Source organism: Cyphellophora europaea (assembly GCF_000365145.1).
Source record: "Cyphellophora europaea CBS 101466 unplaced genomic scaffold supercont1.2, whole genome shotgun sequence".
In the NCBI taxonomy this organism is placed as follows: domain Eukaryota; kingdom Fungi; phylum Ascomycota; class Eurotiomycetes; order Chaetothyriales; family Cyphellophoraceae; genus Cyphellophora; species Cyphellophora europaea.
Window position 1 is genome coordinate 1643519 of NW_008481808.1, and position 22735 is coordinate 1666253.

General features: G+C 53.2%; 9 protein-coding genes across 9 annotated transcripts; 4 read left to right on the forward strand and 5 right to left on the reverse strand.

Moving 5' to 3' along the window:
- Positions 1 to 885: 885 nt before the first annotated feature.
- On the reverse strand, positions 886 to 3015 carry HMPREF1541_02128 (uncharacterized protein; the record flags this gene model as incomplete). The annotated part of the gene is made up of 1 exon (XM_008716484.1): positions 886 to 3015. One exon carries the CDS (start codon positions 3013 to 3015, stop codon positions 886 to 888), a length of 2130 nt encoding a protein of 709 aa, XP_008714706.1.
- An 858-nt stretch (positions 3016 to 3873) lies between these two features.
- On the reverse strand, positions 3874 to 5859 carry HMPREF1541_02129 (hsp72-like protein; the record flags this gene model as incomplete). The annotated part of the gene is made up of 1 exon (XM_008716485.1): positions 3874 to 5859. One exon carries the CDS (start codon positions 5857 to 5859, stop codon positions 3874 to 3876), a length of 1986 nt encoding a protein of 661 aa, XP_008714707.1.
- A 1005-nt stretch (positions 5860 to 6864) lies between these two features.
- HMPREF1541_02130 (uncharacterized protein) lies at positions 6865 to 7747 on the reverse strand (the record flags this gene model as incomplete). Its single annotated transcript, XM_008716486.1, has 2 exons — positions 6865 to 7635; positions 7685 to 7747. 2 exons carry the CDS (start codon positions 7745 to 7747, stop codon positions 6865 to 6867), a joined length of 834 nt encoding a protein of 277 aa, XP_008714708.1.
- Positions 7748 to 8172: 425 nt separating this feature from the next.
- On the forward strand, positions 8173 to 8752 carry HMPREF1541_02131 (uncharacterized protein; the record flags this gene model as incomplete). Its single annotated transcript, XM_008716487.1, has 3 exons — positions 8173 to 8310; positions 8371 to 8380; positions 8553 to 8752. 3 exons carry the CDS (start codon positions 8173 to 8175, stop codon positions 8750 to 8752), a joined length of 348 nt encoding a protein of 115 aa, XP_008714709.1.
- Positions 8753 to 10540: 1788 nt separating this feature from the next.
- HMPREF1541_02132 (uncharacterized protein) lies at positions 10541 to 13195 on the reverse strand (the record flags this gene model as incomplete). The annotated part of the gene is made up of 1 exon (XM_008716488.1): positions 10541 to 13195. One exon carries the CDS (start codon positions 13193 to 13195, stop codon positions 10541 to 10543), a length of 2655 nt encoding a protein of 884 aa, XP_008714710.1.
- Positions 13196 to 14662: 1467 nt separating this feature from the next.
- On the reverse strand, positions 14663 to 15777 carry HMPREF1541_02133 (uncharacterized protein; the record flags this gene model as incomplete). Its single annotated transcript, XM_008716489.1, has 2 exons — positions 14663 to 14828; positions 14861 to 15777. 2 exons carry the CDS (start codon positions 15775 to 15777, stop codon positions 14663 to 14665), a joined length of 1083 nt encoding a protein of 360 aa, XP_008714711.1.
- Positions 15778 to 16244: 467 nt separating this feature from the next.
- Positions 16245 to 19038, forward strand: HMPREF1541_02134 (uncharacterized protein; the record flags this gene model as incomplete). Its single annotated transcript, XM_008716490.1, has 4 exons — positions 16245 to 16279; positions 16334 to 16509; positions 16557 to 17461; positions 17515 to 19038. 4 exons carry the CDS (start codon positions 16245 to 16247, stop codon positions 19036 to 19038), a joined length of 2640 nt encoding a protein of 879 aa, XP_008714712.1.
- Positions 19039 to 19491: 453 nt separating this feature from the next.
- On the forward strand, positions 19492 to 20453 carry HMPREF1541_02135 (GTP-binding protein ypt1; the record flags this gene model as incomplete). The annotated part of the gene is made up of 5 exons (XM_008716491.1): positions 19492 to 19631; positions 19687 to 19810; positions 19890 to 19937; positions 19984 to 20211; positions 20259 to 20453. 5 exons carry the CDS (start codon positions 19492 to 19494, stop codon positions 20451 to 20453), a joined length of 735 nt encoding a protein of 244 aa, XP_008714713.1.
- A 581-nt stretch (positions 20454 to 21034) lies between these two features.
- Positions 21035 to 22470, forward strand: HMPREF1541_02136 (uncharacterized protein; the record flags this gene model as incomplete). The annotated part of the gene is made up of 2 exons (XM_008716492.1): positions 21035 to 21261; positions 21336 to 22470. 2 exons carry the CDS (start codon positions 21035 to 21037, stop codon positions 22468 to 22470), a joined length of 1362 nt encoding a protein of 453 aa, XP_008714714.1.
- Positions 22471 to 22735: the final 265 nt, after the last annotated feature.

Genomic DNA, 22735 nt, shown 5'->3' on the forward strand with positions numbered 1-22735 from the left:
CACACCTTGAAGTTTTCTCAAGCCTAAACCGAGCCCGGAGTTCTGCTGGACACAGCATCTTTAATTCATGCACACATGTTGCGGACCCTGGTTCAAAAAGCGCATCAACAAGCACAGTTCATCATGTCCATACGATTCAAACTTGTACAAACTTGTACAATACTTAGACCAATCAACTTTCGGCGGACGACCCAAGGCGTTTTCAATTGGGACGACGACTCCATATAGCGCGGCGCTTTAACATTCGAGAAGCGATGTGCGTACATATTTGAGAAATTGTTATCCTCTGTTCCATACCAAGTTTCTTCTTGTCTCCAGACCGTGAGAATAAGGGGGGACAGAGATAGCTCCCTAAACCCGATATATCCCCACATGGTGCATCTAAGCCCTGTAGGGCGAGCCTCGACTGTCCATTATTTACGGAGTACAAAGGAGAAGCACAGCCAACCCGGGGAAGTAATCCCCCAGACGCCACGTGGGGCTGCGTAACCCTACTGTAGTGCCGGAAAAACAACCTGGGCTCTCGTGCGGGTCAGAAGTGGGGGGGTAGCTGCAGGGCACTCCAGATAGCACAAGACGTACCCGGGTCCCTTGTCAGACCGTCATTTCATTATTATCATTATCCTTATTGACAGTCCCGTTGAATCCGCAACTTCATTCAGTGCGCTCGCTGCTGGACCGACACCACTATTCTTGTATCATTTAGTCTCAGAATAGCAACCCATTGCCTCCAACGCCGTCGCTGACAATCCAAAAGGTGGTGACTGTGATTTTTGGTCACCAATGGCGAAAAGAGTGCGCTGAAAGCTTGCAGGTTGCGAGGTAAGAAGGTGAGTAGAGCCCTCACTCAGGTGGGAATAAGAGTATCGCAAGCAAAGCCTAGGTTCACTGACCTGGGGTCGGTCGGCCAAATTGACTAGAAGGCTCGTCCCCCGAACGCACAGCAGAGAGGCTTCTGGATGAGACTTGCTGCGAAACTGGGGAGCCTTCCCGTCGATTTTCACGACCGCGACCACGTCCGTGTCCAAGCCCTCCCCAGTTGTTGTTGTTGTTGCCGCCATCACGATTGCTAGGAAAGAACGACGTCTCCTGGGCTGGGCCTGGTGGAGGTCGCCGGCCAGTCTCCTCCGGCCACACATCACGGACCTGAACATTGGGATCGACTTGGCGACGTAGCTCGAGAGCAGGGCCCTGGCTGATGCCCCAGGTAGAGTATCCCTTCTTCACGCTCTCAATGACACAGCCGCGGAGCAAGGTGGTGAAGTAAGCCGCCGTTGGCATTTCGATCTCCATCACATTGATGAAGTGAGGGAACGTGTTGATGGCTTGAAGCTGACCGATCCGCCTAGCCAGACGGGCCGCGGTGCCCTTCGGGGGGCTTCCGTGTGCGTCGAAGAGCTGGTCGCGCATCTGCTTGACGCTTTTGCGTTTCTCGCCCGAGCCCCGATTGATGGTTTGACGGAAGGTGTTCTGGAACATGAGCAGCGTGTAGGAAGTCTTGCTCGCTTCGAAGGTCTTTTGCAGACGGTACGGGGAGACTTCGTTGGCTTCCAGATACGCAAGTTCAGACATGCCTTTGCCCTGCTGACGATCGAACATCCACACCACGTTGCGGGTGATGGCCTCCTTGACGATTGTTTTGAGCAGCTTCTCGGTCACCGGGACATCTGAGATCGGGAGACTGATGAGCAGGTGGCCAAGGTTAGGGATCGTGGCTTTGGATGTCCTCCCATTCAGAACACCGGCCAGTGTACTGTTGACCTTTCGGATGATGCTGGGTCCTTCGGAGGCCTGGCACAAAAGTAGGTGAAAGAGATGATAGTAGGACTCAATGGCACGTTCAGAAGCCCGCCCCAAGGCGCTTGGGTCTGAAGCATCTCTAGCCTGGTCGCAAAGTTTGACAACGATGTCGCTCATGAACGAAACAATAACCTCGGAAGGGAGAGTGGTACTGAGACGAGCTTCAGTGGCAATCTCGGCCAGGCGAGGCTGGATCCGCTCACGAACTCGCTGGTAGTGTCGACGAGAAATAGCCAGAGGTAAGTGGTGCCTGAATGGGAGACCATGAACAGATCGACGGATGCTGTGCTCGTTGTAGGCTTGAGCAGACAGGAGGTCGAATTCCGAGGTAATCTGCCCTTGGCGGCCACGCAATGTAACTTGGACGCCGACCCCTAGCTCGAGCTCATCGAAGCTCTTCTTAAGAACAAAGCACTGCAGCTCCCGGTTGCGTAGTAGGTTGAATTGCGTGACGATACCGCGGGCGCTGCCGATACGATTCCAGGATCTTGCAAAGGCAATCAAGTCCTCACTCTCAAGGTGATCGCAGATCCTCACCAGTATCTCAGCCGGCATGTCCGAAAGGGGAGTGACTTCGTAATCCTCGTCTGCAGCCGCATTTGTGGGAGGGGTCGATGTAGAGTGGCTGAGGGGTACTCCGAGTTCTGTACCGCGACCCGAAGTCGACTGACACTCTGATGCCCTTGGCTCTGGATCATTAGAGAGACCGAGCAAGTCGCCCAGATTGATCGAGTAGCTAGGCATGGCTAGAGCAAGGTTCCCAGGCTTAGACCGTGAGTACAGGCAGTTCAAACATCTGAAGGCTCCGCCATCGGGCTGCCAGCGACCATCTGGAAGACGATAACGATTGAGGTTTTGGACGCCGCCATGGTCTTGCTCCAGGTTGTCACTACTGAAGAAGCTCAGAAGCTGGATGGCAATACCTTTAACGGTGTAGGCGGGCGTCCAACCGTCCCTAGTGTTGAGGATTGAGGCACAGATGTAACCGCCGAAGATGTTTGGGTGGTGGACCGAGCTGTCGATGCGAACAGAAGGGGCTTTGAGCGGGTAGTTGTTCTGGAACGTGATAGTGAAATGGAGAGGATCTTGGCCCATAGGCGTCAGGACTAAGCATGCAGTTCTGATTTCGTGCTCGTGAGGAACGAGCTTGATATTCGGGTAAGGGTGCTTCTGAATCTCGGCCAGGTCATGGAGGAGTCTGGCGTGCAAGGCCATGCTGAGGAACCAGTTCGCAGCCAGTGAACGTGACTGACTGCCAGTTCACCGCTTGGGTACTAAAACCCCTGAAAGGTTTGTAATAAAAAGTGTGGGCGACTGAGGTGGTGAGAAGGAAGCATGATGCTAATAACAGGCTAGCTTTATAGCTGGACGAGGCAACCAGGCAGCTGCGCCTCCATCGCGGACCACTCACAGCAAATGAGCATGACTGGGGTCGTGACTCATCTTGCGAGTCATTGTGGCTCCTCACCTGGACGGCATCACAGCCTCGTCTGATAGACGAATCACTTGCCTTTGGAAGGTCTCGCAATATGGAGCCTTCTGTGTGTCTCGGGACGCCTCCTAGCAGCATGAAAGCATTTGACCTTAGGATATGAAGGGTTGACAGCGGAGCGTATACAGACCTATACCGACAGTGCGAGCTCTTGGCAGAGTAAATAAACGCCCGTCAGAGTCCTGTTAAAGCAGCGTCAGCCTCAATTACGACGAAGGACATGTGATGAGCGTTGATTGTAGAAGAGCAATACCATCCTGCTGGGGAGCGGGCACACAGCTAGAGAACCGATCCAAGGTACGGCTTGGCGTCCGCACTTTATACAGCGGAGCACGCCCCAATCATCTGCAATGGCCAACTTATGAAGATAATAATTATGTTTTTGAACTTTTGAAATTCTCATTTGGTCATGACTCTGCCGGAGCAAGTCAGACAATCGCTATGCTGAAGATCTATGCCATGCATTTCATTCCCATGAGGTATCATCATTAGCCCGGAACGCCATACACCCATTTGCAAGGTCGAGTCTCGCGGTAGAAATCGGTCAGCGAGGACGAAATTAGTCGACTTCTATAAAGTTGTTAGTCAAAATCTTCAATGATAGGGGATGGTTGCTCACCTTCCACGCTGGGGCCGTCTTGACCAGCGCCACCAGCACCCGGAGCACCGCCAGGAGCACCACCGGGCATACCGCCTGGCATGCCACCTGGCATACCGCCAGCGCCGCCAGCACCACCGTAGAACTTCATCATGATGGGGTTGGCGACACCTTCGAGTTCCTTCTGCTGGCTCTCGTACTCCTCCTTGGTAGCGGTCTGGTTCTCGTCGAGCCAGCTGATAACCTCGGAGATTTTGGACTCGAGAGTAGACTTGTCGGAAGCGTCAAGCTTCTCCTCGACCTTGGAATCGGAGATGGTGTTCTTGAGCGAGTAGGCGTAAGACTCAAGGCCATTCTTGGCACCGATACGGGACGCCTCAGCCTCATCCTCAGCCTTGTACTTCTCAGCCTCGGACAACATGCGCTCGATCTCTTCCTTGGACAGACGACCCTTGTCGTTGGTGATGACAATCTTGTTGGTCTTGCCGGTGCCCTTCTCGAGAGCGGAGACGTTGATGATGCCGTTGGCGTCGACATCGAAGGTGACCTCAATCTGAGGAACACCACGAGGAGCAGGAGGAATGCCGGAGAGCTCGAACTTGCCAAGCATGTTGTTGTCCTTGGTACGAGCACGCTCACCTTCGTAGACCTGAATCAAGACACCAGGCTGGTTGTCAGAGAAGGTCGAGAAAGTCTCGGACTTCTTGGTGGGGATTGTGGTGTTGCGCTTGATGAGCGAAGTCATGACACCACCAGCGGTCTCAATACCGATGGACAGCGGCGCCACATCGAGCAACAAGATCTCGTTGGTGGACTTGGATGAGGTGTCACCAGAAAGGATGGCAGCCTGGACAGCAGCGCCGTAGGCGACAGCCTCATCAGGGTTGATGGACTTGTTGGGCTCCTTGCCGTTGAAGAAGTCCGAGACCATCTTCTGGATGCGGGGAATACGGGTAGAGCCACCGACCAGGACGATCTCGTGGACGGAGGACTTATCGATCTTGGCGTCGCGGAGGACACGCTCCACGGGCTCCATGGTGGAGCGGAAGAGGTCCTGGCACAGCTCCTCGAAACGAGCGCGGGTAATGGAGGTGTAGAAGTCAATACCCTCGAAGAGAGAGTCGATCTCAATAGAGGTCTGAGCCGAAGACGAGAGGGTACGCTTGGCACGCTCGCAAGCAGTGCGGAGACGGCGGAGCGCGCGGGCGTTCGAAGACAGATCCTTCTTGTGCTTGCGCTTGAATTCGTTGACAAAGTGGTTGACGAGACGGTTGTCGAAGTCCTCACCACCCAAGTGGGTGTCACCAGCGGTCGACTTGACCTCGAAGATACCCTCCTCAATGGTCAGGAGCGACACATCGAAGGTACCACCACCAAGATCGAAGATGAGAACGTTGCGCTCGCCCTCGGTCTTCTTGTCGAGACCGTAGGCGATGGCAGCAGCAGTGGGCTCGTTGATGATACGGAGAACGTTGAGGCCAGCAATGAGACCGGCATCCTTGGTAGCCTGACGCTGAGAGTCGTTGAAGTAGGCAGGGACGGTGACCACGGCGTTGTTGACGGTGCCACCAAGGTAGGACTCAGCAGTCTCCCTCATCTTGGTCAAGACCATAGACGAGATCTCTTCAGGAGTGAAGGTCTTCTCCTCGCCCTTGAACTCAACCTGGACGACAGGCTTGTCACTCTTGTTGATGACCTTGAAGGGGAAGTGCTTCATGTCGGCCTGAACCTCAGCATCGTTGAACTTGCGGCCAATCAGGCGCTTCGCATCAAAGACGGTGTTGTGGGGGTTCATAGCGACCTGGTTCTTCGCGGCATCGCCAATGAGACGCTCAGTGTCGGTGAAAGCGACGAATGAGGGAGTGGTACGGTTGCCCTGGTCGTTGGCAATAATCTCAATGCGATCATCGCGGAAGATACCAACGCATGAGTAGGTGGTACCCAAATCGATACCAATAGCGGGGGCCATGGTGTCTATGTGGAAATGAGAAGGTAGGAAGGTCTAGTTGTGGTAATCGTTGTAGAAAGATGAAACACCAAAGAAAAGCTCAATTGAATGAGTTCAGATAGTTTCGCAGTGTGTGTCTTGAGGATGAAAGAGTGGTCGAAATTTTTGGAGGGCTGGTGTTTAAGAATGACTGCGTTGGGCAACCGGCGTCACAGGCACTTTCTGGAAGCTTCCACACCAAATGCCTCCAGAAGTGACTAGCACTTTCAGGTATGCACCGGGAAAGCCAGGAATTTTCGAGCACTTTTGTTTGACGGTCGCACCAAGACCCTCGTCTCGCTGTCTACATCACTACCCGTCCCATCGCTGCCCCAATGCCTCTTCATCTCTTCGTGGCCTGATTCCATTCTATACCGACCCCAGCCAAAAATGTTCCATGACCCTTATCGATAAGCGCCGAAATCTTGGCACAAGGCTGCCCAAAAGGCTAAACGTCCGTTGATGTCATTGGGCACCACTTTTCAGCGGGTCTCAGGGTTGCCCTGGAGAATTAGAAAATTTTCTGCAGGTATGAGCTCACTTTACGTTTCGCACGAAGACGAGCTCGGGAGATCGCGCGACGGATGAAGTACCGGACTTCTACTTGCAATAAAGAGCCATCAAGATCGGCATGCTCAATTCAGGGTAGATTTTATGCCGTATGCCAAGGCGTGGTAAAGGCAAGATCGGAGAACCGACGGCGACTGGAGTCTGGACGGCCTTTCATCATGGCGCTGATGCCCTTCACCTTTTGCACTAAAATCTGGTAGGTCATGGTCTATTAGCACTCTGAAGAACTACCATGATAGATCTGCGGTCGCACTGCTGAAATCAAATATATGTATCAAGTTGTGTAAACCATGGAAAGGCTTCGAGAACTGCCGTACTGAACCACGATTCTATACCTGAAGACTTAGGTGCAATGGCCGTACATAGGCTTCTGGAGTCTTTCTAAGCTACCAAGATCGGACTATAGAATATCAACCGCTATCGCGAATGTGCCACGTTGCGTTGCGTCAAGGTAGTTGGCAAGCTCTCCAACTCTGAGGCGGCGGTTCTGAACACCGTGCTCGAGGACCGGGCGGCCTGCTGCTGATACATATCTTCCGCGGCCCCTACATTCTCGCGTTGCCTTGCCTGGCGACTACGCCGTTGCGCAAGCCTCTCTCGGGTCCATGGAATGAGATTGTAGTACCCACCAGCAGCCATAACACCGATCCAAAGCACCAGCTCCGACCCATATATCACCATTCCTAGAATCTCCAGCTGCGGCTCGAAGAAGACCGAGATAAGAGATGTGAGGTCGCCCAATGCGTCGATTGCCACGAACATGAACGAGATGCCGCGGACTGTTCTCTCCTTGTAAATATCCCAGTAGTGCCTCAGCACACCTGCGCAAAGAAGGACTGCTGAGAGCACTGCCATGAAGATGATGGGCCAGTCCGTATTGTTGTCTCGAGCTTCGCGTAGGGCAAAAACTAGGCCGCATTCGAGACCTCCAAGAAGGATCCCAACGGGAACAGCGACAGCGTTGGCTTTTAACAAAGTCCATTTGTTTCCATAGTACTTGCATTGCATCCAGGTCAGCAGGCTCAGAAAGGTCAGAATTTGCGGCTGGATGCGGAGAGCAATGTTGAAATTGGACACAATGTTGTAGACTCCAAGTGGGACACCGGCGCATGCCCAGAGCATCATCATCGTGGGCTGCAAGCCGGTCGTGTCGTGCCGGCGATAGTTGATAACGATCTGTGGCAAGAGCTTCGCGCCCATCAGCCACAGTCAGTAGCTATCTGGACTATGCACCTACCTGTATGGACCAGCATATCGCGCCCGCTGTTCCAAGAACATTGGCGGCGATTGGCACATCCATGCTGCTATCAGTTTTAGGAACTAAGGGTGTTGGCGAAGGTCACATCGGGGCCCAAGCAAAGCTACCCTTTTCCAGTCTTGAAGTCGTGAGTTCTGGCTGAGTCGGATATCGTCCTGGGCACCGTCGTCTTTTCTGCAGACATCCAGAACGGCTATAGAATCCGATCTAAGCCTATCAAAGACTAGCGTGCCCTGTCGCGACCGCGTGGTGCGGGCGCACCGCAACCGCTGCAATGCGCGACCGACAGACCACCTTTCGGTCTCTCCAACTTCTTCTTCCACTCACTCCGATACTCGTCAATTCCACCCAGAACAGTTTGCATTTCCTTCTGCGCATCACGACCTCATACACTAGCATCGCAGGGATACCATCTGCCTCTTTAAAACAGCTCCTCACTCCCCACAACCCAACGTCCACCCGCAAACATGTCTGCCAACGGCTCCGCCATCCCGACTGAGTCCACCGACATCCAAGACAAGGGAAAGGGCAAATCCGTCGAGGAGCCTTCCCGCACTGTCGATCTTGAGGAGGAGGACGAGGAGGAGGAGAGTGGTGCGGAAGAGGTAAGCCTGGACTGCCAACGCAAACAACTTCCCATCTCCGGTTTCTGACATGCGCTATAGGCCCCTGAAGGTACTGCACCCCAAGACTGACATCGCGATCGCCCCCACGGCCATTGTTCTGTTTATCCTCGCCCGCAAAAAGCTCATCCCTATGACTACGTCTTGATGCTCTGATTCGGAAGCAAATACTTTTTCGCTTGCCTGCCCCACGCCATATTTCCTCCGCTAACAGGCCGTCGCAGATGATGATGACGATGACGACGAAGACATGGATGAAATCGATCCCGACAACATTGTCGGCAGCCGCACTCGGAACAAGGACATCAACTGGGCTGAGGCCAACGAGAAGCTCAAGGCAGAAGGCGAAGATGTCGATGATGAGGATGAGGACGAAGACGATGACTTTGAGGACCCAGACGATGAGGATGCGATGCGGGATTGAGGATGACCTTTCACCTTTGGTTCAGCCGGTCTCATTTGGTCAGACTATTCCGGGGGTGGGGTGTGGGAGGCCGTGGCCCAGCGGCAGGGCTAGGCACAGCCACAGGACGCTAGATTTGATGCGAGGCACAATCTTCGCAACTCACTGAGTAAAAGCAAGCCGCAGGGGCTGCAACCAAGGAGACTTCTGTATACCAAAAGTTCGAAACCAAAAACAGCCCCAATCGAAAAACCCCGAGCTGACGCCATGACCTGCACTTGGCACAGGCCGCGAGTATGCTTTCGCACTCGGCGAGATCTGGAAACGGGTCTAGCACTGTTCATGAACGCTGAGACGATGGAACAAGGCGGTTGGAAATCATAAGGCAGCCGTTGATAGTGTCCTTGAGCAATATCGATGTTTCCGCCTTATTCGCGTACTTCTTCGGCCATTGAACACTGATAGAGCCTTGCAGACGCTCTCCTTACAACCCAGGCGACTGCAACTTTCGCCTTCAACGAGGTCCCTGTGTATTGTCTTTTCATGAACAAGCCTTTCCCACAGGGAATGCAGCCCTCTTGCTTACGAACGTCTCCTGGTGCCCGTTGTCGCCCGTGCAGGCTCCCTCCGATTCTTCAAGCTCAGTACTTCCCTCGGAATCAAGCACCAGCTCAGTGTCCTGGCTAGCGTCAGCCGGTGCTCTTGTAGCCAGCAAGGGGTGATATAGCTCAACTTTGCGTTAGATGGAGCATTCTGGGAGCACATGTATGGAACTCTTGGGACTCTTGGGACACGGCAGAAGAGCAAATGACTCTTGTTGTCTAGTCAGAGGTCGCGAACTGTGTGGTAGGGAGATGTGTGGTGCCGTAGAGCATGGACGAGAGACTGTATACTTGAATGGCTGGTTCGGGGCCAGACTGATCCATCTCACGATCAAGAAGACTTGAAGTGCTTTTCAGAGTAGCTTCGACTTGAGGATAATAGGCAGCGTGTGAGGAGATATCTTGTTACAATACCAACTATAATATGCCTTGGATTTCAAACCCCTTGTTTGGTCTGGGCCAGCTTGCACAGATACTAACAATGTCACGATCAATCTGCTCTGTGCTATGTAGCACTGACAGTCAAGCTTCCCATAATGAGCGGGAAATCTGGCTGGTTCAGACCTCCTCCTCCTCCCAGCCTCGATTCCTGCGATCAATTAGAGAGCGGCCGGTTAAACGCTCAAAATAATCAATAGAGACTGTTGTGTGAATATAACAACAACCTTCGGGTTCTCAACTACTGAAATATCATCTCGGTAGTTCGAGTTTTTGCCTCTTACGGTCTTTTGTTTCGTTGTTGCTATGTGCGGTTGTGCTGGTTGGTTAGTATCAGACAGTAGTGTACTGAATCTGTGTACTACAAAGCTTTTTGTATTTTCTGGTTGGCACAGTCCAGTTTATCTAGTGCGGTGATGTGCACCAGCGTTGTGGGAGGTGAAACTTTACTAGACAATAGCGGAGCTGTGGCAATTGAGACCTACCGACCAAATGGACGCTATCCTTAGATACGTGGTTCAAGGCTTTCTATAGGACAGGCATAAATTCGAGCAAGGGGTTGCCACGGAAGATAAGCACATCCCTTTACTTAGGGTAGGTCACCAACGGATGCCGATAGAGATTTTCTCTGCCATAGCTTTGTGCTGACTCTCAATCACAGCACAGACCTGTGAAGCACGGCAGTACTTCAAGACTGATACATATATGTAGCCCCCTTTGATCCTAAGCGACATACCGCGAAAAGCTGCGCTGTGGGAAATAGATCGGGTCAGCTGTTCACCGTCCGGTAGACCGCCTTCCCCTTGCGCTTGCCCTTCGCATCTCTCTCCTGCTTAAGCCTCGCTTCGGATTTACAAGCCATACACGACCACCCTGCCCTCTTGTTGCCTAGCCTCACACATTTCAGGTGGAAGAAGACGCCACTGCTTGCACAGTCTCGTGCAGCACAGCGAATGGAATCGAGCTCAGGTTTTATATTGCCCTGGCAAATGCCACATCGATCTGGTGGCGTAAGCAGAAGCTTTGTGCGCAGCTGCTCCAGGGCTACGTTGGGATCTTCAGTAGCCACCACGGCTCTCGGAGTGGCTGGCTCGACGTCCGCATCAACGGTCACAGCGCCTTCGAGTTGGTCTGACGGAGATGCCGGGTTCAATGTCTCGACTTGCTTCCCCTTGGCTTTACTATCTTCTTGGGTCTGGGCTTCAGCGGGTGAAGATTCTTGGTCATCTCCCAATAACATGTTTTGTAAACCAGCAATGACATCAGTGTCGAGAAGCCTGTCTTCTTTGAGATTGCCGATAAGGTGAGCCCATGCAGCATGCAAAGACTCGTCAGCGTGTCTGAGCCAGTTTCTGTTCCTTCTGACAAAGCGGACCAAACTCTCTGACAGGAATTCAATATGGTCGAGTCTTTCCTCCAGCCTGTGCTTGTCCCATCGCCGGAAAAGCTCTTGCTTCTGGTCGCTGCGGCCATACGTCTCAGCATCCACGGCCAGGGTTTCAAGGTGCCTTTGGATGTACCATTGATCGTCACGCTCGTCGTCTGTCTCGGACATCGCATCTTCGGACAGATGAGTAGGGCGGTGGGTGATAGAATCGTACGTCAGGGTTCTGTTGTCCCCCGTATGTCTGATCAGTGAGACTGGTTTGTGCTTCTTTCGATCAGATACTCTAAATTCAGGCACATGCTTGGGTGGGAGACGTCCGTTGTGCTCGTTGCGCAGCTTAGCCAACGGATCCGGCACGAAGTCTGGAATGGCGGAGGCGAAGCTGGGAGGGGAATGCTGGCCAGAGAACGAGTCAAAGCGGACAGCTTGACTCCGGATGCGCGATTTGTAGCTTGATTTTGCTGGAGACTCTCCTGTCCAAGAGCTATCTCCACCAAGATAGGTCGCAAGATCGAATGGTGAGGTAGACGCCTCGAAGTAGAAATTATTTCGATCCTGATCGATTTCCAGTCGGCGCTTTGAGGGCGCGGTGGAGCTGACGCGGAACAAGGCATCACAGAGTAGGCCTGTGCTGTGGTTGTAGTCTTCTTCACAGAGGATGAAATTGAAGCGCGAATGGCTCGATAGAAAATGGAAGCGAAGTTCCAATAAATCGCCAGCTTCATACGTTGGGCAGGCTGGGCAGTAGAGTCCTTCGAACTGAGTCGTTTGATACTCATTTTGGGCAAGATGACTTTGTGAAGGGTCCGCTTCCCAGAGATAGCGGATCTTCGGTTGCTTCTTCGAGAGCTGTGAGGACGATTTTAGCTGCTTCCGCCTACGTGGTGGTGTTTTCGGAGAGGACTCGGCGCGGGGTCGCTTCTTGTTGCGTCCAAGGAATTGGTCATCGTCGTCAACAGCCCATGCAAGATCGGCGCGCAAAGGAGGTGGGCTCTGCGTAATCCTGGCGGCCCTCCAGTCTCCAGAGACTTCGAGCCCATATTTTGTACGAAGCATTGCGCCCGATTCGTCTAGATAGAAAAGGCTCAGGGGCGTATCTGCCTCAGGTTGCCGAGGAAGGTTGTTGTATTTCGCGACAAGCGAGCCGGAGAGAATGTTGTGCGCAAATCTGTTTGGACGATTCACATCGCCGTCAGTCTTCCCTAGCAACGGGACTGGCGGCCATTCTGCCTTGTCACTGGACGGCCAGATCTTGAACTCCAGGAAATAGTTCTCCGAAATTCCAAGCGTTCGTTCATCTTTTCGTTGCGTTGGAACTTTCAAGGCCCCTGCCCTTACTCGAAACGGCTTATCCATTTCGATGTCGACTACATGGCCGTAGCGCTCTGTATGTGACCAGACAGCCATGCACGACATATGAGTTTCGATCAGTGCCGCAGCAGCCTCTGCGATGCCGTCTCGGTTATCCCAGATGGTCAAAGTGCAGTGACACTTGGTCCTTTTCACGGATCGATCAGTTTTGATTCTCTTTCGAGGCCTTTCCTCCTCCGGCGGTCGATTTTTGCTGAAATTTATCTTTTTCCTTATGCTTAGAGGAGCCAGAGTCAGCTCTGACTCGTCATCATCGTAGATTCTTTGCGTAAGATGGCGTACGCTTCGCCGAGAGGGAGCTTCGAAATCCGGGTCCATTGTCTTGGCCAAAAGAGCGTCTTGTGAGATGGCATTAACCAGTGGGGTTGGATGATCACTTTCGTCTTCATAAGAGGGCTGTAGAGCATTGGCGGTAGAGGAATCGTCCACTTCAACGTCTGCGCTATCACGCACGGCGAAGTCGGTAATCCAGGTGGAGTGGCCTTTCGCAGTGGGTTGGCGCTTACAGGCGTCTGTGTGGTAAGCAAGAAAAGCTCGTAAATTTCGTCGTAGAAACGTAGGTTGCCGATATATATCTATCTCGCGACAAAAAGCGAAGTTTGCTGAGACAAAGGATGGTATATACGCGTTGGACTTTGGGTGATAGGGCAAGGTGTGCTGGGCCATTGTGCTAGGCCGTAGCAGGAGCAACAGCTGCCAGCGATCTGAGCCTCAATTTGTGCATTGCTGTCCGTATGGTACCAGTTGAGTAGCGAGACGCGTCCAATGACTTCCGAGATAGGTGGCGCACGAGCGACAGGTGCAAGAGTGGTGAATATCGAAGCCCGTCAGAGACTTGACTGTCACCACAGAGCAAAATAAAGATGCTTCGCAATGAGCGAAATACAGTGGGGCCGTTGCAGTCTGTAGATGCGCCGGCGCGTGCAACAAAGATTCGTCGAGCGAGCAAAGACGTGGGACTGAAGGAGTCGTGAATCGAGAGAAGGAGCGAACCAGGGTACGACGCGACTGGTCGAGTTTCTTGGCGCAACGAGCCTTGTCATTTGCCTTGCGGCCTTGGCGAGAGAGCTGTTTTGAACGTCATCTTTAAAAACCCCGCCCTATATAATCACGTCTACTGTCTCCAGTGGTAAACATCAATGACAACTACAATCAGGAACGCCGCTCAGACCGCAGATAGTGGCGGGTGTTTTCCGCAGCTTGTATCAGCAAGCAGCTAACAATCAAGTCTCAATTCTAATGGTAGAATGACCGACTCAGCGTGCGCTAGAGCACCGAGGGTCAACACCGTTGACGGGGAGCCTCCTCGAACTCACAGTGGATTGCACTCAGAAGCCTCCGCTGTGATCCCCAGGAGTGTGCCTGGCCATATTATCTAGCCCAGGTAAAGGCTTCATTCCGGTCAACGGAAGCACTGACAAGGGCTTTGCCATTGCTGATCCTCAGATAACAACATTGGCGATATATTCCTGAGCGTTATACTCCCATCCTCGTGATTGCATACCTGTCAGTGAACCCGTAGCAGTGTATCTGCACCGCTATGACTACTCGTGGCAGTAACAATTGCATCGTCGGATCGAAAACCCAGTCCAACGTGCTTCACGCAGGGTTTCCACCATTCAAGTGGGGGGACTCTTTGCACGCGCCCGAAACGGTCTTTAATGTTTACTGAAGACGTCCTCTGTCCTGCACAGAGCTCGCACAGATCGGGCGATCCACCGACGCTCGACAAAAGCAAGAGCATCGAAGCATTATAATCTGCCAAGAGGGCTGGATTCGCGGGTCCTATAAGGTTCGACAGCTGCTGCGAGCAGTTTTACGAAACTGAGCGAGTTTCAATGTGTAGCTTCCACACCCTCCATGTCGTGTGTGCCGTTCGTCTGCTGTTGAGTACTATCATCCCCCAACTCAACCTCGCCCATCAGTGCGGTTTCCATCCGCATACTTTGGCAACCGGGACAATTGTGCACAACTTCGTGGGCGAACAGGTCGCAATCTATACAGAAGTGTCGGTGGCAGGTTGGGCATTCATAGCGTCCGGCCGACGGCTCTGCCCGCTGGCTTTGCCCCTGTCTGGCATTCTGGGCAGCCTGTTGGCTTTCAGGGAAGGGCTTCTGACAACCAAAGCATGCGCTACTGCGCCAAGCTTCTGACCAGGGGACTTCCAGCCAGTTGTGTAGTGGGAATAGATGATGATAGGATCGCGCCAGATGGGTCGACAAGATCAAAGTCAACCCACAGACTGGACATTCGGATGGCAGGGAGCACACTTTGGTTGAGCATCTCGAGCAAAGATAGCCTGAGTATGAGGGCTTTGTGTGACAAGCACACAAGGTAGGCTTCGTGGATACTGTTCTCGAAGGGAATCCCATCATCAGCAATGATGAGCCAGAGCTACCAGCAGGCGCTTTGACAGATGCCGGCGTAGTGTATGTGACAGGCGGCGTAGTGTAATTGAGCAGGAGCTCTCGGTAATGCTGCTCGTGCATGACCACATGATAATTCGCCGTTGATTTGTTGTTTGTCTTGGCTACCAATTCGGCACATATCGCAACCTGTGCTGCTAGTCCAATGACTGATGCTCGGATATGAGCAAGAGCTAGGTTGGCAATAGTGACGTGCACGTCGCCGGGATCTGATGTGTGTAATGCACCAAACACAAGGAGTATCTCCCTTGTACCATGCTGCGGTGCGTGGAACAGAGCAGCACGTGCCATTTCCAGGGCATTTTCCAGTGAAGGATTGCCTTTGGGCTCGTGGGAGGATCGCATCTTCGCCACTGCCGATAGGTGCTCTGTGGGATTTCCAGACATATCTGAAATGCGGATTGCGATGCCATCGTGCATGCCAACTATGCCAAGCTGAGAGATAGGATTTTGCTCGAAGAACTCGTTGATAAATTGTGCGAGATACGTGATCGTCAAGAGGTAACGGGTCGGTCGAAGGTCTTTCTCAGCCATGGCAATTGACATGTCGATGATGAGGATAACATGGCGAATAATACCTCGCTGCAATGGTGTTGTGTCTTTGATTAGACGCCTTCTCTTGTCCGATTCCAGCAGATCGAAGACTGCTCCTGTGAGTGTACCGTCCTCTCCTTCCTGCAAAAGATCCCAGGTCCGCGTTACCTCAAAATCCCGAGCATTTTCTGAAGCTCCTCCTCGATTCCTTCGGCGAGAGGACGATCGAATGGCATCTTCATCGTCATCGGACGCGTCGCCAGCGCGCGAGACGGTGGTCGGTGGCATACTAGAAGAACGGATGATCAGACCCGCGGGGGTGGGCGTTGGCTGCTTTGGCGTAACCCGGTTATTATATCCGGGGACCGCGAAATTTAGGCGCGGCGCGGCCAGCGGCGAAGCTCCAAACGCGCCGCGTAAAGTCTCCCAGCTCCTTCAGAAACCATTCGGATTGCTCAGGCAGTAGGCGGGTGTACCTTGTGTTGGGCACGACTCGAGCGAAAGTGAGGCTGTTCTGAGGCTTTGAATGACGAAGCAGTGAGCGCCCAATGAACGTCTTCGTCCGGGCGTTGAAGGCGAATACAAAATGGACTGGCCGGGCAGTCGTGTCTGAGGTCCTCTCCTCTTCTCCAACGCGACCGTTTCAATGCGCCCGCACCCGCCCCGCCGCTGCCCCTCCGAGCCACACCCAAACAGCACCCTTCACCATACACTCTCAAGTACGCTTCTGCTCAGCTGAAGCTTGGTCCAGCAGAATGGCACCTTCTGACAGAGATGTCCTCCCTGATACGTGAGCTTGCCGTGGGCGGTCAAGTTGTGGCATAGACATTGACGTTCGGTGCAGCATCAAACCCACCAACTACAATCTCTCCCTCACCAACCTCGAATTCGGTGGCAACTGGGGCTACGATGGCCTGGTCAAGATTGATTCCAAGGTCAACTCCTCGACTGACGAGGTGGTTGTCAACGTCAAGGAGATCGAGATCACTGGTGCTGAAGTATTCGGCAAGGACGGAGGCTGTGAGTGTATCGTAGCCAGAACAGAAAAGCAGCTGACACACATACAGCTGCAGTTGCATCCCTGAAAGACTTGAACTACGACAAGACGAATGAACGGGTCACTATCAAGTTGTCGAAGTCCCTTCCAGCTGGAGATGCTGTCATCGCACTTAAGTACAAGGGCACCATGAATAATTCCATGAAAGGCTTCTACCGCGCCAAATACAAACCGGTTGTCACGCCTGCCGCCGGAACTCCCTCTGACGGGGAGCACCACTATATGTTCAGCACACAATTTGAGGCATGCGATGCAAGGACAGCCTTTCCTTGCTTTGATGAGCCCAACCTAAAGGCTTCCTTTGAGTTCGCAGTAGAGATTCCGGAGGATCTCGTTGCTTTAAGTAACATGCCGGAGAAGTCAACATCAAAAGGCAGCAAGGATGGCCTCAAGGTAGTGTCGTTCGAGAAGACGCCTCCTATGAGTACCTACCTTGCCTCTTGGGCTATTGGTGACTTCAAGTACGTCGAGGCCCACACGGAACGCAAGTACAATGGGAAGAGCATTCCAGTCAGAGTCTACGCTACCCGCGGCCTTGAGGACCAGGGGCGTTTTGCTCTTGACCATGCTCACAAGATCCTGGATTACTTCTCTGACATCTTCGGCATCGAGTATCCTCTACCCAAGTCAGATCTCCTCGCGGTCCACGAATTCGCTATGGGTGCAATGGAGAACTGGGGTCTGGTCACATACCGTACTACCGCGGTGCTTTTCGACGACGAGAAGTCAGATGCGAGGTTCAAGAACCGCGTCGCTTACGTCGTCGCTCACGAGTTGGCTCATCAATGGTTCGGTAACCTGGTGACTATGGATTGGTGGAATGAGCTGTGGCTGAATGAAGGCTTTGCTACCTGGGTTGGATGGCTCGCCACAGACCATCTCCACCCCGAATGGAATGTTTGGGCTCAGTTTGTGGTGCGTAGAATGCCTCGAGGTATTGTCCCCGTTCCCAATTAACGTGATCACAGACTGAGGGCTATCAATCAGCTCTTCAGCTCGACTCGCTCCGCGCATCACACCCGATCGAAGTGCCCGTCCGGAACGCGCTGGAAGTCGATCAAATCTTTGATCACATCTCTTATCTGAAAGGCAGTTCAACCATTCGAATGCTCAGCAACCATCTCGGACAAGATATTTTTTTGAAAGGCGTTGGTGATTACCTCAAACTTCATGCCTATGGCAATGCTAGAACCGACGATTTGTGGGATGCCTTGAGCAAAGCTTCTGGACAGGATGTGAAGACATTCATGGATCCGTGGATCAAGAAGATTGGTTTCCCCGTGGTCACAATTGCCGAAGAGCCGGGTCAGATCAGCATCAAACAGAATCGATTCCTGACTACCGGTGATGTCAAGACTGAAGAAGATGAGACGAACTGGTGGATACCGGTCGGTCTGAAGACTGGTACCCCGGAAAAAGTGGTACACAGCGCACTCACATCTAGAGAAGACACCATTCGTGAGGTTGACGATGAATTCTACAAGATCAATGCCGACCAGACCGGCTTCTATCGGACAAACTATCCACCTCAGCGCTTGCTGAAGCTAGGCCAGTCAAAGGACCGTCTTACTGACGAAGACAAAATTGGTCTCATGGGCGATGCAGGTGCCCTCGCGGTCGCTGGAAATGGCACTACGCCAGCGCTATTGGCGCTTCTCGAAGGATTCCAAGACGAGAAGAGCTTCCTGGTCTGGCAACAGATCGCCAGCTCCCTCGGCAAAGTCAAACAGGTTTTTGCGGGCAACAAGGAGGTGTCGGATGGGTTGAAGAAGTTCTCCCTGAAGCTTGTTTCGCCCGCCACCGAAGCCATCGGCTGGGAGTATCCCAAGGATGAAGAGTGGCTTACAGGACAGCTACGAAAGCTTCTACTCAGTCTCGCCGCCAATGCTGGTCATGAAGCAACTGTTTCAGAAGGGAGGAAGAGGTTCGAGGCCTGGAAAGGCGGCGACCAGAAGGCTATTCATGCCAATCTGCGGAGTGTTGTATTCAACATGGCAGTAGCGAATGGAGCAAAGACTGAGTGGAACACGGTCAAGGACGAGTACCTGAAGACTCAGTCGGTCGATGGTAAGGAGATCTGCCTTGTTGCGCTTGCCAAGTCCAAGGACAAGAACGCCGCCAAAGACTTACTCGAATTCGCCACCTCTGCTTCTGTGCCACCACAAGATGCTCACTCGGCGGTCTCTGCGGTTGCTTCCAACAATGAATGCCGCATTGCTGCCTGGGAATTTACCAGGGACCAATGGGAGCGTGTCAAGGAGCGACTGGGCGTTTCGAACATTGTGTTGGACCGTTGGATCAAGATGGGCCTCACTGGTCACTCCGACTTGGACGTTGAGAAGGACATTGCCGCATTTTTTAAGGATAAGGATACGACAGCATTTGCGAGAAGTCTGGTCATCATCTCAGACTCGACTAAGGCCAACGCAAACTACAAGGCGAGAGATGAAAAGATCCTACTGGAATGGCTACAGGCAAACGGATACGCCTGAATGCGCGCAGGGTCCCGCGTATCGGGCAACAAGGCCAGTGTCTTGGTCCAAAAAGAGGCTAGAGTTACCCGTATGGTAGATAGAATCGTTGCTCGACCTTCAGCAAACATGACACCACGAGAGAGTCATCTAGACTTGTCACATGCCATTTGGCATGCCATAGGAGAACACAGCAGCGAGGCACGAGGCTGTGAGGCTGTGTCAGATGCTCAAACAGGGAAAGCGCGGGTCACATGTGCCAAGGCTTGGTGATCAAGGCCAGCAAGTTCATGGGGCAACCTCATCGCCGTTGCCGCCTGCGTTGCTTTGAAGTCTTCATCTATTGCGCCTGGATACATTCTTGTTCACTGAATCCGACCTGCCGATCCTTTCCGTCGTCCGCTACTCCACCAATATTTGCGTTCAGTCGCCCCTTCTTCAGACTTCCGTCATCCTCAGACAGAGCCCGCCACAATGAATCCAGAGTGGTACGTACGCGCCCTCTCCTCTCTCTCTTGCTCCGATCGTCACACTTCGGTCCGGAAGACTCGCGGAAGACAAATGCTGATAGTTCTATACAGAGTGTCCTCCGAACATGCATACCGCGGAACACCGTTGGCTTCCCAACGACTTCCTTCGTAGCCGACCAATCTGACCACCGGAACGCAGATACGATTACCTCTTCAAGCTCTTGCTCATCGGTGACTCGGGTGTCGGCAAGTCTTGCTTGCTTCTCCGGTTTGCCGACGACACCTACACCGAGTCCTACATTTCTACAATTGGCGTCGATTTCGTACGTGGAAATCCGATCTCAGACTATGGTCTAGAGAGCCCGCCTGGCAATGCAACAACATACTGATACACAAATGCAGAAAATCAGGACAATCGAACTAGACGGCAAGACCGTCAAGCTCCAGATCGTACGTGATTCTTTGAAGGCCGAGGGGCATTGCTGACAAGAGACAGTGGGATACCGCCGGCCAGGAGAGATTCCGAACCATCACTTCCTCTTACTACCGTGGCGCCCACGGCATCTGCGTTGTGTACGATGTCACTGACATGGATTCCTTCAACAACGTCAAGCAGTGGCTTCAGGAGATTGACCGATATGCCACCGAGGGTGTCAATAAGCTGCTCGTTGGAAACAAGAGCGATATGACCGATAAGCGTGCCGTCGAGTACACAGTTGCCAAGGTACAAAGAATCATGGTTATTCGAATAATGGTACTGACTCGCCATAGGAATTTGCCGACAGCATTGGCATTCCATTTTTGGAGACCTCGGCGAAGAATGCCTCCAACGTTGAGCAGGCTTTCTTGACCATGGCCCGACAGATCAAGGAGCGCATGGGTACAACGACCGTCAACAACAAGCCTACTGTCCAAGTTGGACAAGGTCAGGGTGTACAGTCTGGAACCGCCGGTGGCTGCTGCTAGACATTCGCAACATAACTTTCTGGCCCCTGTTGTATTCTGAGCGAAGTGGGTACGAGTGGTTTGATGCGCATGTGAAGGCTTCCATGGACCAACGACATCAGCAGCTCGTGCCTTCGAGCGTCGCCGGCGTTTGAGGCGTATCATGGATCGATACATTAGACTTGTGCTCATAGCCATCAGTTCCCAGCCACCGGTTTTTGGAGAGTTGGTGCTGCCCCAAGCAGAGTAATGATGGGATGTTGAACAATCTTGCTTTCTCTAGTTCTACTGTGGATTCACTAACTTGCCCTCACGAGCACATACTAATCCTGTGAAAGGCTTTTTCTCCCCACAGACCTACCAGCTGCTATCATCCTAGCAATGACTGGCAGGTCAGCCGACCCTGGCACCGGCTACCTTCATTCATTGCGAAACCACAGCAGTTACAAACAGATCACGTGGCTGATATCGCTGTCGCCTACTTTGAAGCATGTGTGCGACGTGTTCACTTCTATCCCTCCTACCACTCTTTCGCTACAGATATCGCGGTCGCCCTAGACTACAGACTATTGACTCACCAGTTCTTCGTCAAAGGTTCAACAATGGCTTTCATTCGACTATGGCGCTTCTTCGCTTGGCAGATCCTCCTCACTTCAGTTCTTCCCTCCATGAATCCCCCGTGTGAGACAGTGATGCTTCAAAACGAAGATTGCCAGTACGCATGTCACCCGGCACCGACTTTCGGTCCAGCCCGTCTCGCACACTTCCAGCACAAACGCCAGATTGACTCCGCCACCAAAGCCGAAGTCAGACTCGGGCCGACCTTACAGTAGGTCATCTATAACCTGCCTGGCTTAGCTGCGTCTGAGACGCGGATGACACGGCTAACTAAAGTGTCTACAGGTCTCCGTCGTATGTCAACACCACCGAAGTCTACACAACTGCTTCTGCCACCGGTGCGGCTGCCAACAACACTCAACCCACGACTTTGAATTCTACAATTCCAGTTTCGTTGCACGGGACTGATCACAAGTCTACAACCTCCGACCTCGGATCCCAAGCTCTCTACCCATCCTTCAGTGAGCCTTTCTCATCAGACACAGCCTCTTACGACGGAAAAGGCAACGGCGCCTCTTCTGCTTCCTTGCACGACGAAGACGACTTCGGAGTAACCGCCAGCTGTGCTGTCCCAAATTCAAGCTCGCTGTACCACTCCCAGGACTCCGAGCCAGATAAGGACCAGCTTACGACTATGATAATGGCAACCACCGAGCTGATGACCGTGACCATGACGAAAGATACTACGAGCCTCAGCGTGAGCGTCATCACCAGCATAAAAGTCAGCACGATGCACCATTCCATGTCCTACACCAGCACCGTCACCACGACAGACTCGAGTGCCGTGGGTCATGTAACCTCAGCATCCGCACATGCAACCAGCAGCGGCCCCAGCTCAAAGCCGTCAGCAGTAGCGGCGGCTTCCACCACTGCATCGCCTCTACATGCAGCTGCGACCAACAACGAAGTGCCAGTAGCCGCGATCGCCGTCCCCGTGGCGCTCGTGGCCGCCGTGTTGCTTCTAGCACTGCCCTGCTGCGTGCGGCGATTCTCGCCGAAGTTGTGGGCGAGCTGGAATTCGCGCTGTCCTCTAGAAGACCTGGTCGCGGGGCTGGCCGCGGTGTGGCAGCGGTGGAAGCTGGTGAGGGCGAGGAATCGGGAGTTGAGAAGCAAGGGGTTCAGCGGCCCTGGCACCGGCGGTGGGGAGGCGCTGACGGGAGATGGGAGGATGGAGGAGTGGTGGAGAGGCGGAGCGAAGAGTGGAGAAGTGGTGCGGGATGGCGGGAACGGGTGGTTGGGCGCGTGGCGGCGGCGGAAGGAAGGGGAGTTGGAGGCGGCGAGGGAGAGGAAGATGATGGAGGAGCGTTGGGGTTTGGTGACCGCGGCGGCGGAAGGGGGTGTTGGCGAGGGATACGCGGCGAGGGTGGAGCGGGTGAGGGGGGCGGAGTTGAGGAGAGTCAAGGAGGGGGATGGGCTGTGAGTGAAGGCGGGGCGTGTGGGGTCGAGGAAGGCAGGCAGAAAGGATAGAGAGATATTCTCTCTCTACATAGTGAATAGAGAATGAGCTGATCGCAATGAAGTCGTTGCCTTCACCGGTTTGTGTTTCTGCTCTGGATTCACTCATTCCATGCCAAGACCAGGCAGTCACTGTCAGCTACGGCCTGCTCTTCTTCCCTTTGCTAACTCTACAACAAGCTCTGGGTGATTCGGCGCTCATATGCTCATGGACAATCCTCAACGAGGTA